At 37.9% G+C, this 17607-nt stretch overlaps 1 protein-coding gene and 1 long non-coding RNA gene across 4 annotated transcripts; one reads left to right on the top strand and one right to left on the bottom strand.

The window, feature by feature from the left end:
- Positions 1-488: 488 nt before the first annotated feature.
- Positions 489-17214, bottom strand: LOC138406489 (uncharacterized). Of its 2 annotated transcripts, XR_011239923.1 has the most exons (5): positions 16871-17214; positions 8035-8086; positions 7497-7626; positions 2149-2278; positions 489-1756 (listed from the first exon to the last, which is right to left on the bottom strand). It is a non-coding gene; the product is annotated as an uncharacterized lncRNA (long non-coding RNA). The 2 variants fall into 2 exon arrangements; XR_011239922.1 differs by lacking the exon at positions 489-1756 and having other exon boundaries at positions 1785-2278; positions 16871-17150.
- Positions 6708-13946, top strand: LOC109637632 (protein S100-P-like). 2 transcript variants are annotated; one of them, XM_069518835.1, is made up of 6 exons: positions 7021-7087; positions 7515-7847; positions 7992-8102; positions 9277-9377; positions 9859-13360; positions 13697-13946. In XM_069518835.1, exons 5-6 carry the CDS (start codon positions 13223-13225, stop codon positions 13835-13837), a joined length of 279 nt encoding a protein of 92 aa, XP_069374936.1. In that variant the 5' UTR covers positions 7021-7087; positions 7515-7847; positions 7992-8102; positions 9277-9377; positions 9859-13222; the 3' UTR covers positions 13838-13946. The 2 variants fall into 2 exon arrangements, with proteins under 2 accessions (XP_019955654.2, XP_069374936.1); XM_020100095.2 differs by lacking the exon at positions 13697-13946 and having other exon boundaries at positions 6708-7087; positions 9859-10080.
- Positions 17215-17607: the final 393 nt, after the last annotated feature.

Genomic DNA, 17607 nt, shown 5'->3' with positions numbered 1-17607 from the left:
ATATTTTCACAGACAGAACCTATACACACATATATATATATATTTTTTTTTTATATAAATATATACATGTGTGTGTGTATACATGTGTGAATGTATGTAAGCAGGTATGCATATACATATATATATATATATATATATACATGTGTGAATCTATGTACATATATGTATGTATGTATTTATATTCATGTGTATATAGGTATATGTCTATATGTATATATAATTTAATTATATAATTATATATATAATTATATAATTATATAATTTGGTTTTATGTTGTACAATGACAATTAAGTTTCTGTTCTATTCTACATGTGTGAATGTATGTACATATATGTATGTATGTATCTATATTCATGTGTGTATAGATATATGTCTATATGTATATATAATTTAATTATATTATTATATATATTATTATATAATTATATAATTTCGTTTTGTGTTCTAGAATGACAATAAAGTTTCTGTTCTATTCTACATGTGTGAATGTATGTACATATGTGTATGTATTTATCTATATTCATGTGTGTATAGATATATGTCTATATGTATATATAATTTAATTATATTATTATATATATTATAATATAATTATATTATTTCGTTTTATGTTCTAGAATGACAATAAAGTTTCTGTTCTATTCTACATGTGTGAATGTATGTAAGTACATATCTCTGCCTCCCTTGGGTATATTGTCTCTGGCTGTGGAACAAACTGTGCTACTACCCCCCCTGGTGCATTATGAGGGCAGTACTGTTAGGGTGAGTTATTGTGATGTTCATCCCCACTAGTGGTCAGTAAATGACTAATGCAGCTTTCAACAACAAACCAAAACCCTCCTGAAGGTCAGGCTATCAAATAAGACTTACCAGTGTCTTACTCCATTAGTTGTTGCAGCTTATCCCCCAAAATTAACCAACTATATGCATTTTAAAAAAATAGAAAACTCAAAATAACTATCTTTGCTTCCCCAATGGCCAAACAGCATCACCCACGCATCCTCCCACCAAGTTCTGTGATAACCCGCCTGGTAGTGTTTGTGTGAGTCAGAGGTCAACTCATATATGCAAAAAATGATCATGAAGAATGAATTTGTCCATTTAGAAGACAACGGTATTATATAACTTTTGAAACCCTGGGATCAGTCCAGATGTAATCAAACCCAGACACTTGTTTAAAATGTACATTAATATGAAAGGTCTATGTTACAATAAACAGGCAAGACAAAATGAGACAATGGTTTTGTGATAAAAAGGAAGAAGCAGAATTTCCTGTGTTAACCCTGAGTGCTCTTCATGCTCTTTACGTGTTTTGATCACTTCATGTTTTACGGTGTTGCTCGAGGGATATCACTGCGGTCTGTTATACAGTTGGCTCTAAACTAAAACAAAATGGTGGAAATTCTAACCATCATACTGTAAAGCATCAATTAATATTGAATATGGATCAAACAGGATCATCACTCGTTACTAATCTATAAATCAATTAAATATATTTTAATATATTAAAGTAATTCAAGTCTGGGGACTAAAAGTCTTTTAAGGGGTTTTAAGGTTAAGTTAAGGTTTAGGGTAAGGGTTCAGGAAATGGATGTTAGGTCATGTAGAGTGTGACGTGGGTGGGACTTGGAGAAGTCAGAAAGAGATGAGTGGCAGCAGTCAGTGGTGAATCAGTGAAAAGATGAAGCTTCTTCTGAGCAGTCTGCTGCTGGGCTCTCTCTGGGCCATCTCATCTCGCAGTAAGTAGAAACACAACCTATTTACTAAAAATATACAATAGTAATAATGATGATGATACCACATCTGTTTCTGGTGAGAACTTGTGCAAGAATTCTCAAACCATCACCCAACCTCCTCATTACATCATTTATTGGTGTCAGAGGATTCATCTTGTAAGCCTGCGTTGATCAAACAGGAAATGAATGAATATACAGTATATGTAGAAAATCGTGGTCTTCAAAAGTTCATGCTAATATTGTTTGGAACATTTTATGATTTTGATCAATTTGTTTCCACAGTTCCAATTTTTAAAAGTGAAATATGAGTTTGAACACTACAGTTCAGAATGTTGGTTTCCCTGAGAAAAATGGAAAAAACTCTCTCATATATTTATTATTGAAATGATGCAGTGTACAAGGCCTTATTCACCTCTCCGTCTCTTACTAGGTGCTCCATTTACAGAGGCTGTGACCCAGACCCCTGATGTTTCTGTCACGGAGGGCGAGGATCTAAACATCACCTGCTGCTTCACCGAGGCGTCTGAAAGAGTGAAGTTCTTCTGGAAGAAAAATCAGACAGAAATGTCGAATCAGTCCCACGTCTTGAAAAATCAGTATCAAGAATCCAAGATGAATTATTCCTGTTCATCTTTGACCTTTTTAAATATCACAAGAGACGATTCAGGAAGATACATCTGCATCATGAATATGGATATACCAGTTATTATCCAGAGCGTAGGAAATGGTACCGTCATCACAGTTGTGCCCAGAGTGAACGCAGGTAGGTGACAAAACACCACGGCTTGATAATGTTAAGGCTTTGAACAATACCTGGTTTGTAAACAGTACCTTTACAATCTCCATTCTAAATGACCATAATCATATCTTGTGTAATTACTTTGCCCCCCCACCAGAATATCCAGATGGACCTGTGGAACATTCTGCTGAAATGTCCATAAGATTTGTCGTGGTCGGTGTGGGTCTGTTGCTCCTCATCACTATCAGCTGTGTTGGGACCTGGTATCTGTGAACCATAGTTGGGCCTACATGTGTAGCTAAAAGCCTGACCTCATGTCTCCTTTGCTCTGAAGACAAAGGAGAGCTTCCAGAACTCAGTCTCCCAGGGTGCTTCATCTTCACACAAAGGTGGTAAAACTGCTCCTGGAGACAACTCTCAGCCACTATGGGTCACGGTGTGCCCCGTGACCCATGAGCTCACAAGGCCAACAAAAGCAGAGTTTCCCCTCTCCTCTATCTATTTCCTGCTGACCGCTCCTGGAGGAGTAGGTTCTGCTCCTGCTCTCTCAGCCAGGGAGACTTCCTCCCCACACAAGCTCCTCAACTTCCAGCAGGCCTGCCTGGAGCAGACTGCTAAAACCTTCCAAAGGCAGCGACGCGAGAGCCTGCCTAAGAACCTCAGCAAAACTGGCCACGACACAAGGTCTGACCAGCAGATGCACAACAGGATCCACAAATCAACAAGACCACTTCACTGGACTTCGAACAGCACATCCAAAAAGGAGCTTTCCCTCTTTTTCATGGACGGGTAACACAACTGGGCTTTATTATTACGCTAGGCTAAGCAAAGGACTGTTTAATCCTATTTCTGTTTCATGTGATGTTTATGAGTTTGACTTGTGTTGTTGTGATATTTGGTAATAACTTATTTGAAAGTTAATGTTAGTTCTGTTATGCCGCTCACTTTCTCTGCATGCATCTAACTACTCTCTGTAACCTGGCACCATCACCTCACACACTCATCTCCATAAACTTAACCACACATGTGATCTCAGCCACATGGTCTCACCACTCCTGTGGGCCTTTTGTCTTCATAGTGGCCAGCCGCCATTTTGAATTTGACTCACTCACACACACACGCATACTTGCGTACACATCTGCACATCTGTATATAGTAAGTACATCTTTGTTAGTTAGTATGTTTATACTTGTATTATTTTCATAATAAATATTTTTCTTTAAAACACGTCTTCATTAAGTCAAGTCAACTTTATTATCAATAATGCCATATGCGCAGGACATACAGGGAATTGAAATTGCGTTTCCCTCTTATCCCCGGTGCAAACAGCATTAAACATGAAATATAAAATACAAGTAAGTAAAAGATGTAAAATAAATATAAAAAAATATATACAAGCTAAAAGATATCTAAGAAAAAACCAGTGGCAAATCTAGAAGATATATGGCAAATATGGTGGTATGAACAGAATTTACGGTATAAACAGAAACAACAGTCTGACAGTGTAGGTATTAATGTTGCATAAGTGTGAATTTGGCCAACCTCTACACTGTCAAGAACTCCATATCCTTCCACTTTGCTAGCTATTGATGTGGTAATAGTCGTTATTTATTTAATAATTAAGCAGAGTTCCAAATTTGTAGTCAGTAATTTCATGAGACTAATCCAATAAATTGCCCATCTTTTCCCTTCCTTTGAAGGGTGGTGCCCCAATTTATCTTTTATCAATTCAGTTATTATTTAATATGAATATTTTTAATATTCATATTTAGTATATATTTTTGATAGCCAAATTTATTGAATGCCCAAAAGCACACCATTTAATGGTGCCACGTTTAATGTAATACAATAACAACAGACAACAGAAGACCTGTAAGAAGAACAACTTAACTGGAAAGCAAACACGTTTCATTTTTCTTGGATGAGCCCATTGAAGCCCTTTTGGCTCCGTCTTGTTTTCCTTTTCAATATTACCACATAAAGGTCACAATACTGAAATATATCAGGGTGGAGTGTAAATAATAATGAGTCTGGAACACAAATCAAAAGCTTTTGTTTGTTCACATAAAGAAGTATGGCCAACAACTCCACTTACAGCACAAAACAAATCATGCAGAGAGGAAAAAGTGAAAGGGGATGCTTCTTCTTCCCTGTTGCATTCCACCAGAGTCTGATCATAGAAAGAGGGAAAGACAGATAGATAGAGGGAAAGATAGAAAGATAGAGAGATAGATAGAAAGAAAGATACATAGAAAGATAGATAGATAGATAGATAGATGGAAGATAGATAGATAGCTGTGATTGGTCTATCTATCTGTCTATCTGTCTATCTATCTATCTATCTATCTGTCTATCTGTCTATCTATCTATCTATCTATCTATCTAGCTGTCATTGGCCTCATGTATTTCACCTGTGTTCAGTTCTCTCTGCCTCACTTGTGTATATTGTCTCTGGCTGTGGAACAAACTGTGCTACTACCCCCCCTGGTGCATTATGAGGGCAGTACTGTTAGGGTTAGTTATTGTGATGTTCATCCCCACTAGTGGCCAGTAAATGACTAATGCAGCTTTCAACAACAAACCAAAACCCTCCTGAAGGTCAGGCTATCAAATAAGACTTACCAGTGTCTTACTCCATTAGTTGTTGCAGCTTATCCCCCAAAATTAACCAACTAAATGCATTTAAAAAAAATAGAAAACTCAAAATAACTATCTTTGCTTCCCCAATGGCCAAAGTGTTGCCCAACCTTACACTGTTAAAGAAAGTGAAAAAGAATTCCTGGATCTGCCCCATGATCCAGATGTGCACCACAGTTTAATGGATTCTTCCCCGACCCATACACCCACGCATTCTCCCACCAAGTTCCGTGATAACCCGCCTGGTAGTGTTTGTGTGAGTCAGAGGTCAACTCATATATGCAAAAAATGATCATGAAGAATGAATTTGTCCATTTAGAAGACAACGGTATTATATAACCTTTTAAACCTTGGGATCAGTCCAGATGTAATCAAACCCAGACGCTTGTTTAAAATGTACATTTATATGAAAGGTCTATGTTACAATAAACAGGCAAGACAAAATGGGACAATGGTTTTGTGGTAAAAAGGAAGAAGCAGAATTTCCTGTGGTTAACACTTCATGCTCTTTACATGTTCTGTCACTGCATGTTTTAAGGTGTTGCTCGAGGGACATCACTGCTGTCTGTTATTCAGCTGGTTCTAAACTAAAACAAAATGGTGGCCATTCTAACCATCATACTGTTAAGCATCAATTAATATTGAATATGGATCAAACAGGATCATCACTCTTTACTAATCTATAAATCAATTAATTATAAAAAATGGCTCTGACAGTATCTGTTGTCCAACTGCTTTCTTGTGCAGGAGAGGTTGCTTTTTAAAATGTGCACTAGTTACCCTGTTAAAAATCTAATATGTCATTTAACTATTTTAATTACTTCAAAGTAATGTACATGTACATTTTTACAATTCATTTTGATTTTGATTACTTTTCTACCCGATGAGTAGGATGAAAACTTCTGAAACATACCTTTAGGGAGGTAGTATTGCTGTTACATTCACTTGCCTTTGATTTTTCATTGCGATGTCGACAGTATCGTTACCACTGGCCAACAATTCCCACACTGTGCAGTGATGTTAGAGGCCTTTTTTGGTTTCAGAAGGAAAACACAGCTTTTGTTTTGGTGCCTTCCCGTCTCTCTCCTGGTCACAACCTCCTCTGCTTCTACCGTTGGAGGTTTTAAGCTCAACAACAAGTACCAGATATAATTTAACTTCCCTCCAGTGTGAGGATACTGTTAATGTTGCAATATATGGCGACTTATTGATCAATGCATTCATGTTTCAGCTGCCCCTGGCAATCGGCACACTTCAGCCCAAAGAACAGAAGAAGAGGAGAGAGATGAGAGAAGCAGTAAGACAAGTAGATGAAGTCAAATATGAAATGTTGACTAGACGAGGCTGCAAACTGTTGTTTACTGTAATTCCTCTCCTTCTGCCTGGACTTCTGTCTTAACAACAGTAATACATCTCTCTCATTTGATTCAAAATTCACCAGCAACACTTAATAAGAACTTCTGCAAACTTCTGTGAAACATATAATAAAAATAAAGCCCTGTATCTTGCATTTTATTTGCGTGTGCTCATTGAGTAAAATTGACAATCTATATTTTGTTGATTACTAATCGTTTCAGTTTCTGTGAAATAGGGAAATAAAACTTCAAACTCTGTCATGACAACAGCGAGGAACAACCGAAGTTGTAGGCTTTTATAGTTTCCTGTGTGTGTGTGTGTGTGTGGTATTACTAACTTTGTTGGGGGCCTAAATCTGTTTTTATAGTCATATCACAGCATTATTGAAACTTGTCTTCTTTCTGGGGACTAAAAGTCTTTTAAGGGGTTTTAAGGTTAAGGTAAGGTTTAGGGTAAGGGTTCAGGAAATGGATGTTAGTACATGTAGAGTGTGACGTGGGTGGGACTTGGAGAAGTCAGAAAGAGATGAGTGGCAGCAGTCAGTGGTGAATCAGTGAAAAGATGAAGCTTCTTCTGAGCAGTCTGCTGCTGGGCTCTCTCTGGGCCATCTCATCTCGCAGTAAGTAGAAACACAACCTATTTATTAAAAATATACAATAGTAATAATGATGATGATACCACATCTGTTTCTGGTGAGAATTTATGCAAGAATTCTCAAAACCATCACCCAACCTCCTCATTACATCATTTATTGGTGTCAGAGGATTCATCTTGTAAGCCTGCGTTGATCAAACAGGAAATGAATGAATATACAGTATATGTAGAAAATCTTGGTCTTCAAAAGTTCATGCTAATATTGTTTGGAACATTTTATGATTTTGATCAATTTGTTTCCACAGTTCCAATTTTTAAAAGTGAAATATGAGTTTGAACACTACAGTTCAGAATGTTGGTTTCCCTGAGAAAATGTAAAAAACTCTCTCATATATTTATTATTGAAATGATGCAGTGTACAAGGCCTTATTCACCTCTCCGTCTCTTACTAGGTGCTCCATTTACAGAGGCTGTGACCCAGACCCCTGATGTTTCTGTCACGGAGGGCGAGGATCTAAACATCACCTGCTGCTTCACCGAGGCGTCTGAAAGAGTGAAGTTCATCTGGAAGAAAAATCAGACAGAAATGTCGAATCAGTCCCACGTCTTGAAAAATCAGTATCAAGAATCCAAGATGAATTATTCCTGTTCATCTTTGACCTTTTTAAATATCACAAGAGAGGATTCAGGAAGATACATCTGCATCGTGAATATGGAAATACCAGTTATTATCAAGAGCGTAGGAAATGGTACCGTCATCACAGTTGTGCCCAGAGTGAACGCAGGTAGGGGACAAAACACCACGGCTTGATAATGTTAAGGCTTTAAACAGTACCTGGTTTGTAAACAGTACCTTTACAATCTCCATTCTAAATGACCATAATCATATCTTGTGTAATTACAATGTTCCCCCCCACCACAATATCCAGATGGACCTGTGGAACATTCTACTGAAATCCTCACGATACTTGCCATGGTTGTTGTGGGTCTGTTGCTCCTCATCATTATCGGCTGTTACTGCACTCTGCGAATCAGACATGGTACGAGTAAAATTGTTGTCTTATTGTTGTATTGCACAATAAACCCACGGCTACACATTGTCCTGTAGATCAAATAGGTTCAAACGCACTTTATTGCCCCCCCACTTACTTAATCTTGCAGATAGCTCTTACTCCGTCTGTGAATTACCCATAATTATATTGCTTAATTTATGAAATTCATTTAATGCATTTATTTCAATGCCCCAAACAAAAACTCCCTTCACTTGTATTGGGCCAAATAAAACCCGACAATATCAGTAGCGTTGCACATAAGTAAATATATTTTCTTAGACATCGCGCTTCAGTCATTAAGCAGGTTACAGTCGCCAGATTAGCTTCAGCTTCTTACAAATGTTGCACCAATGAGCTGCACGTCACGCTCCATGACGCATTCCTTTGGTAGAACTATACAAAATTTGTTAATTCGATCACAACTTTATCTTTGAGGTTGGTTTTAATGGTAGAGTTGTAAGCAGAAATGTCTCAGCAAACTCCAATCTCAAAAATAAACATATTCATAACTCTTCGATATTGTCAATCAAAAGTGGCCATAGTTCTTTTATAAAGGAATAGTTCTTACTGACTGTGAACAGAGGCTGCATCACGGGTTGGGTTTTACTTTACGCAACATCCAGGAAACGCGACCTGAAGCAGACACAACGCAACATGAGTTTTTTATTAGAGTCTAACGGACACTGTTTTGATCTCTACTTCTAAAATGTCTGGCTCTTAAACACCTCTGAGAGTGCTCTCTGCCTCCTGCTGTAGTTCCCATCAAGTTGGTTTTAGCCAATCCAATCTAATCACCAGTAACAGAAGATGCAGTGGCAGAAAGTCCACCACTCACTGTTTCACTGAAGAGGTCATTGCACTCTTTTCCATCACATTATTAGTTTCACTGTGAGTACGCTTCACTTTTGAAAGGACGATTGTAGAGCATGTATATTCAGTTGAGGCCACTAGATTTACAATTAGATATGACTGGGGAGCATTTCCTTTAAAATGTATAGGACTCAGAATTGAACTACTGTATGTGGTACACCACTGACTACTGAAAATGGGAACATTGCTTGTTGCAACAGGATTAGCGTCTGTATATTTCGTTGCATTATTGGGAAACAGTCCTGCTAATTATTTGTGTGCGCCTGTGTGTGTTTGTGTCCCACGGGTTCAGCACAAGCAGTCAATGTGATCTATGAGGTTCCCCACATTGATTCTGAAACGGCAGACATGGACAAACACAGCACCAGCTCCTCCAGAGGCTCCTCTCAGTGGGTGAGTCAAATGGCAGCATGTCAGCGGCACACACACACACACACACACACAAGATTGCATTACTTATAGACAAGAGATTGAATTATTAAAAGTCTACACATGCGTTGTAGCTGGCCAGACATTTTTCCCGATAAGTCTGGCCTTGTTTAATTAGACAACATGATATTATAAGGTTGGAGTGATATAAAGCAATCCAGTAAACAACGCCACACTTTATATATATAATTTCCACACTAAACCCCTTCAGCTGCACAAAAAGCTGCCACTTCCAGTGTTGAGACATTATTACGTAATATAACTGACATCCTGTTTCTGACTAAGTGCCCATTTCACACGCCTACTTAGTTTTATGTTGCGCAAGTTAAAAGGTCTTTTAACCTTTGAGCACCACAAACCCACATGCTTTCTTATTAGCCTTATCTGACATATTAGTATATACCATTACACTAACTTTGAGTTTTTATCCTTCTGACTCTTTCAGTGCCAGGTACCAGTGTATGAATCCTTTGATTACTTTGAAGGGGTGAAAAGCAAAGAAAGTGGCTAAGGATCTACTCAACTCGTTTCTTCTTCCAGTATTTTCCGTATTTACTTTTCTTCATGTGAATAATGTACAAACATTTACGTATCTCTAGATGTATTATGTAAAAGATTTTATATTTGCAAATGTTTTAATATTTTTCTATAAACTGCCTCTTATTCATCTTTGTGGTCTACATTCATTTCAGTAATAACATGGTGTGTGTTTATTCACAGACAGTTTGACTTGCGTCACACTAAAAGCGTTTGACGTGTATCATACTGTGGTCCACATCAGTGAGTGGTCTGAACTTGTGCTCAAGTTGAGGACACTGAGTGGAAACTGTGGTGTTGAGAGGCCGATGCATAAAAGGTCAGTGACAGGAAGTGGAAACAGCGCCTGTTGGACCGTCACAGGCGCTAGCGTGCGTGCATTCACCACCTGGCTCTTACCGTCAATGCATTTTGCGGAGACCATGTTTTCCAATATCTTACATACAAATATATTGACTTTCATTTTCATCTTTCCTTTGAGGTTTGCATTAAGAACGCTAAGCATTGCATGAGTTAGCATCAGAAATGCACAATGTCAAAAATGTTCAACATTGCATCTTTTTTATTTCATGGTTTGTATGATAAAGTGTTAGCATGCACACCAGACGGTACTATAACCTACGCCTTAAGCATGATTTCTCTGTTACATTTCTACATAATTCATCTGCGATTGTGATAAAGTCAATACGCTGATAAATACTGGCCTCATTAGCAGCTATTATTTTCTCAAACAGACACACAAACCCAGTGAGTCAGCCTACTTCAGACTGAAAGAATGTTAAAAGCAACAGAGAGACACTCCTTCACATGCACTTTAAACTGTCCCACCCTTCACCTGCATGCACCCACTCAGATCCTGCAAAGGGTGTGAACCACCACTCTTTCTGTATTTTGTTTGCAGAAAGCTCCCACATACAAAAACACTCACCACATCAGTGGGAAGCAGAGGCAGGCTACTGTACATACTGCACTGATGATACATGTATGATTTCATTCAAACATGCTGCTGTGATACAAAGAAAGATACACATACATACAGTACGTGTTCATACAGTGTGTAGCATATGTATGTGACGGCCCTGTTTCGACAGGGAAGACAAACACACACACACCTAACCTTCACCCTATTGACTTCCATTGGAGCAGTGAAAGAAGCAGTAAGAGAGTGTGGTTCGAAGTGGCAAGAATATGAACAGGACAGGGTTATTATAGTTAACGAAAACTAAGACTAAAACCAAAACTAGCAATGAAAAAATAATTTAGTTAACTGAAATAAAAATAAAAACAACAATTACAAAAAAAAAGAAAACTAAATAAAAACTATAATGAACAATGCAAAACTAACTAAAACTGAATTGCAGATAAATTCAGCTTCGTTTTCGTTTTCTCCCTCGATTACTGCCTGTCCTGCAGGTGATGGTTAGAGAATGAAATTAAAGGACTTGATAAACCATATTTGGTGTCACACATTGTTTCATCCTTTTTCAGCTTCTACAAGTTGAAGCTTTCTCTTAATACCTGGGAAAACTAAAACTAAATAAAAACTAAACTGAAACTAGTCGATTCCTCAAAATAAAAACTAAACTGAAACTACAAAATCACTTGTTGAACTAACTAAAACTAAACTGAAATAAAAAAGCAAACTGAAAAACTAATGAAAATTTCTAAACTATCTAAACTACCTTGGAACAGGAGCAAAAATACAAATGGTGCCTTGTGAAGTTTGAGGTTTTTTCCATTGAGAAACAATCCCTTGAATATATATACACCACAACAATAACACAGGGAACTGGTTTTATGTCTGTACAATAAGAAACAGACACACATACTTGTACTTCTATGTCAGTGAGGACACTCATTTGCATCATGCACTCCCTGGCCCCTTAACTCTAACCACCAAAACTAAATGCATTTAACCCTCAAATCAAGACTTAACCTGGAAACAGCTCATTGAAAGTGTGTCACAAAGTGAGGACCAACCAAAACGTCAATTGTGTTTTTGTAATTTAGAAACACAATTAAGGTAAAGTCTTTTTGACAACTGTAACTCATTTTATATATATCCCTGTAAACTGTAACTCTCTTCATATATATATATATCACTTTATATGTCTTACTCAGAAATCAGGCCACCGTCAACAGTTGGTCTGGAATGTTGCCGCTCGGCTTCTGACACATAATACGAAAAATACAATCATATCACGTCTGCTGCTTGTTTATTTTAGGATTGATTTCACAATCATTTTATTAACTTCTAAAGCCATGTGTGGGCTGGCCCCTCCCTATGTTTCATACCTTTTATTTTCACAAGCCAAGATAGATCCTCTGGCAGGGTGTTGCTAACCATTCCAAAGTCTGAACTCAAAACCAAAGGAGACAGTGCCTTTGCCAGTGCCTTTCTTATTATTAGTATTATTTAAAGTATTGTTTATGAGTTTCATATTGTTTGTTGTAAAGTACTTGTATTGAAAAGTGTTATAGAAATAAAGTTATTATTATAATCATTATTATTATATGTGTATATATGTACATATGTCTTTGTGTATACTGATATATGTACAAATATTTAATTTTATGGAGACTTACTCTGACCTACCTAAAACTAAACCTAACCCTAAACTTAACTTTAACGTAACTTACTTTAAGATAACGTCTTTCCCAACTTTACCCTAACCTTCACCAAACTTTAACCTTACCAGAACCCAACCTTAACTTAATCTTAACTTATCCTTAAAACACGTCTTCACCTTAAAATGTAATGATTCATATTATGGGCACTTGCTTTTTGGCCCCATAAGGACGACAGGTCCTCACAGCTTGTACTTGAACTTTTATCAGCCTGTGATGTATTTCCCCTGTCGTTCATGTCGACCCTTACGCAGCAGTGTTGTCAACAACCAACCACAGCAGATGCAATGACAGTAAACACTTTTTACCTTCCGCAATAAAATAACTGGGATTAACCTCACCGCAAATCAAAATCAGAATCAGATGTCCCTTTGTCTGGATCAATGAAAAGCCCTCCCTTTCAAACAATAGACGATTGACTGAAGCTGTGGATGGTTTGGGAGGTAATGTGTACATTGGGCGTTGTAGAATTGTGATTGTGTTAACATGGTGCGACCTACCACCTTCAACAAACACTGGTGTTCTATAACCTTTGAAAAGTATATAAAGAGTCCCCTCTGGGGTCTTCCACTGCTCGCACATCTACTGCTCTGTCATTCTCCGATTTTCCTTTTACCGCGTTTACCGCCTCTTAAGCAGCAACCATGTCCCAGCTCGAGACAGCCATGGCCCTCCTGATGAAGACCTTTGATACATATGCTGCGGGTGAAGGAAGTAAGGAGACCCTATCCAAAGCCGAGACCAAGACTTTGCTGGAGAAGGAGCTGCCTAGCCTGCTCAAGGTATCGTGCAACTCTGGGGAGGGACGCGTGGAGCACTGAGACTGTTTAATGAGGCTCAGGCACATGAAGGATAATCATCTACTAAACTTTCTTCATTCTGCATTATGTGAGGTTCATGTTAATTACAAGAGAGGCCAACAATACTGAAAATGTAATGAGTGTTAGTTGTATGATTCTACGTATTTGACACATCATAAAACCTGTTCAGCTGCTAAAGTAATAGTAAGAAAGGGTTTTTCATTTCGGGGTTTAATGTCCTTGACTGTTTGGTGGGAAATAAGTATTTACTATGGTAACAGTATCCAGCACCACTGATGATTTTGTTGGTGTGTGCAGGCAGCGAAGAACCCAGGTGAGGTGGACAAGCTGCTGAAGGGTCTGGATTTCGATGGGGACTCAGAGGTCGACTTCACAGAGTTTGTGGTGCTTGTAGCTGCTCTGACCTGCGCCTGCCACAACCGTGCCTGCAAGAAGTGAGCAAGGCGTACACCCTTGAATGGAATCACATGGACGCAGCAGTGGCTTAAAAATCCCTGTAGTAACTTTTTTTGTGTAGAAGCTGAATAAAGTAATTTATCTACCTATACATGGTTGTGTGATTAATGTAAAAACTGGAGCACTAAGAGGGTGTGGTTCGAGAATATGAACAAGAGCAAAAATACAAATGGTCCCTTGTGAAGTTTGAGGTTTTTTCCATTGAGAAACAATCCCTTGAATATATATACACCACAACACTAAAACAGGGAACTGGTTTTATGTCTGTACAATAAGAAACAGACACACATACTATGTCAGTGAGGACACTCATTTGCATCATGCACTCCCTGGCCCCTTAACTCTAACCACCAAAACTAAATGCATTTAAAACTCAAATCAAGTCTTAACCTGGAAACAGCTCATTGAAAGTGTGTCACAAAGTGAGGACCAACCAAAACGTCAGTTGTGTTTTTATAATTTAGAAACACAGTCAAGGCAAAGTCTTTTTGACAACTGTAACTCTCTTTATATATGTAGTCTATAGTTTACATGTCTTACTCAGAAATCAGGCCACCGTCAACAGTTGGTCTGGAATGTTGCCGCTCGGCTTCTGACACAATACAAAAAATGCAACCATTTTAAATGCAGACCTTTTATTTTCACAAGGGCGTTGGTAACCATTCCAAAGTCTAAACTCAAAACCAAAGGAGACAGTGCCTTTGCCGAGATCTTTATTATTATTATTATATTTATTAAAAGTATTGTTTATGAGTTTCATATTGTTTGTGGTAAAGCACTTTGTTACTTGTATTAAAAAGTGTTATAGAAATAAAGTTATTTTTACAATCATTATTATTATATGTGTATATATGTACATATGTCTTTGTGTATACTTATATATGTACATATATTTAATTAGATACATGTGAAACAAGAACAAAAGGGGTTTGAATCATTTGAATAACTATGAATATAAAACATTAATGTAGGTCCAATATATGAAAGAAAAAATATTAAAAGGAACACATATACAACTTATATATTATGTAATTTACTTTTGCTATGGAGCCAAAAATATGAAAATTCATGTGTGCATGTATGCATTGTCAAAGATGATAGGAAATGATTTTATCGTGTTACAGCAGTTGGTCAAAAAGCCACATGAAGTACATTCACCACATTTCCTGTCTTACTAGAAAAAGGGGACTTGCATGAGAAACTGTAAGTACTTGATGAACCACTCTCTTAACACTCTGTTTGCAGAAAGCAGTTTGCAGAGATTAACGTCGTCACACAGGAAGGTTTCAGATGTTGTTGAAAGTCAGCGCAAAGACAACAAGCAAATTCATGCCACATTAAATTGCACACAATCAGTCCACTTGAAATCTTTAAAAATGTCAAATCTCACAATGTTGGTTCTTCCCTTACCAACAGCACATCCTTCTACCAGGTTTTGTGGAAAGTATTTTTGTAGGTAACAATAGGATCTTTTTGAGATCCATGAGGGAGCTTTGTAATTGCAGTTAGCTCAGAGGGGCCAGGCATGAAGTAAACAATAGAGGTCAAGACACTGCAGGCTATAGAGACAATGTTGTTGACCAGCTAACTCTGATCAGAGTTAACACGCTGCTTCTTAATCCACCTCTGGGATTCTCTGTGAGTCTCTGGGTCAGTTCATCGCTCCATCAGCCCACCAGGAAGCACTGGCCAAGTTATCGCCAGTTGGAGCATTTGCATAATTACAAGATGCCTATGCTGCCCTCTAGTGGTAGAAAAACTCTCCTTTCCAAAAGGGTATTCGTAACTGGCACTAGAAAAATGTACAAAAGAGATTCATCACCATCGTCACCACTGACATAATTTGCTGCTGCCATATGCATGATTGAGCGTGTGAAGGAATAAAGAGACAGTTTCACACATCAAATAACAAATTCACGCCCTTAACCCACATACCCAGTCACAGGACCTGGAAAAGGTGTTAACCACCACACTATCGCTATGTTGTGTAACGCTGGTTGACATTTCATTCAGTCTAACTAGTGCAGTGCCTGTTTTAAACCTTCCTGTTTGAAATGGGCTGTTTACTTAGTGAGTCCAGCTCAAACAGTTTTACAATATACTGTTTTATTGTTTGTTCGCTGGACATGCTCAGTCTATGGTGCAGGGTGACATTAGAAAACTTACCTAACCCAATTTTATAGTAAACGTTTTTCATAAAATCAAACTGAATGTCCTTTGTTACTATTCATGTGTGTGGCTTATACATATGTTGAATGATTGACTCAGCTGGTGTGTTTTTTTTCATATATTATAAGTTGGCTACTTAATCAATCGACACAATCTTCAGACCCAAGTTCACAACTTTAAAAAAATGAAAGCTCTGTAATTCCGCTTGATAATCTTGATTAAGCATGGCAGCAACAACATTTACTTTGCCCTTTCACTTGAAAGACAAGTTGCCAAACAAGTAGTGAGTCAATAGCTGCTTTCAGACATGCACTTCAGTTTCTGGAGGAGGTGTATGTGTGAACACAAATGGGAGAGCCACTGGAGTCTCTGTGGACTTTCTTTGCCTGGGGCCCCCGAGTATAAAGTCTGCAGAAGTGGATGTGAGAACACAACATGAAATCCCCAGGATTCAAGGCGAGCAAGTGGTGGACCTAATGACGCTCCTAATACGTAACAGACACAAAAATGAAAAAGGCAAAAAGAACATAAATATCTTCGGATGAAAAAGTGAAGCCATACACACAGAAGACACCAGTGAATTTTTCAAGTTGTGTGTTCTCATTAACAACAAACATGAAAAGTGTGAAGCTGATCAGATGGACAGTACGTGAGATCTGCATTCCACATACATACAGACAGACGTTTGTAGAATTAGTAGGTAGATATGTCATGGAGTCCAACTTGGTAAATACATCGTGCAGTAATACATTGAAAGATACTAAATGCGGGGCTTCATATAATGCTTCTCTCTTATTATGTTTGCAGTTTTCCATGCAAAAACGAACTGACTTTCTTGAAACTTACTTGAAGGGTTGGGGTATGGTACAAGGAACAACCAGTTTTTGGAGCAGATTTGATTGAGGAGGTGTTTTTTACGATGTTTCCTCCCCCGCAACGACGAGATAATGAAGGACCGTGATAAAAATGGAGACCAAGAGATCGACTTCCCTGAATATCTGTCCCTCCTAGATGCTTTCACCTACAGTATGCCTGCTTCGAAATCTGTCATGACCGTATTTGAGCAGGTCAACCACACCCTTGGGTGCAGCCAGATGGAGGCATCAGGTAACAGGTTTTAAGAGTTTTTTGAAGCTGCTGAATAAAGAAAATGTTCTACCTGTAAATGTTTGTTATGTGGAAGATGTGGTGAGACATGGCAAGAATATGAACAAGGTACAAATTGTGCTTTCTGAAATAAAAAGAGTTTTTTAAATGTGGAAACCTATTGGTACGAAGACATCCTTTCTCTCTCTCTCTCTCTCTCTTTCGCACGCACACAGACACAGACAGCCGGATGGAGGCAACAGCAGCATACCATACCTGTCGTAACAGGTTTTAAGAGTTATTTGAAGCTGCTGAATAAATAAATTGTTCTACCTGTACATGTTTGTCATGTGTTTCATGATTAGTGTGAAATCAGAAATCAGAAAGAAGATGTGGTTAGACATTGGAAGAATTTGAACAAGATACAAATTGTGCTTTCTGAAATAAAATTTGTTTTTTTAATTTGGAAACCTATTGGTACGAAGACATCCTCTTGG

This window comes from Paralichthys olivaceus, chromosome 22 (assembly GCF_024713975.1).
Source record: "Paralichthys olivaceus isolate ysfri-2021 chromosome 22, ASM2471397v2, whole genome shotgun sequence".
Lineage (NCBI taxonomy): Eukaryota > Metazoa > Chordata > Actinopteri > Pleuronectiformes > Paralichthyidae > Paralichthys > Paralichthys olivaceus.
Note: the sequence above shows the minus strand (reverse complement) of the source record. Positions and strands in the feature narration are given on the sequence as shown.

Bases quoted from the DNA above. Each gene is read 5' to 3' on its own strand.
- LOC109637632 (XM_020100095.2), top strand. From the start codon at position 7,030: ATGAAGCTTCTTCTGAGCAGTCTGCTGCTGGGCTCTCTCTGGGCCATC. The intron at 7,088-7,514 runs GTAAGTAGAAAC...GTCTCTTACTAG, and splicing joins CTGGGCCATCTCATCTCGCA to GTGCTCCATTTACAGAGGCT. The intron at 8,103-9,276 runs GTACGAGTAAAA...CCACGGGTTCAG, and splicing joins CACTCTGCGAATCAGACATG to CACAAGCAGTCAATGTGATC.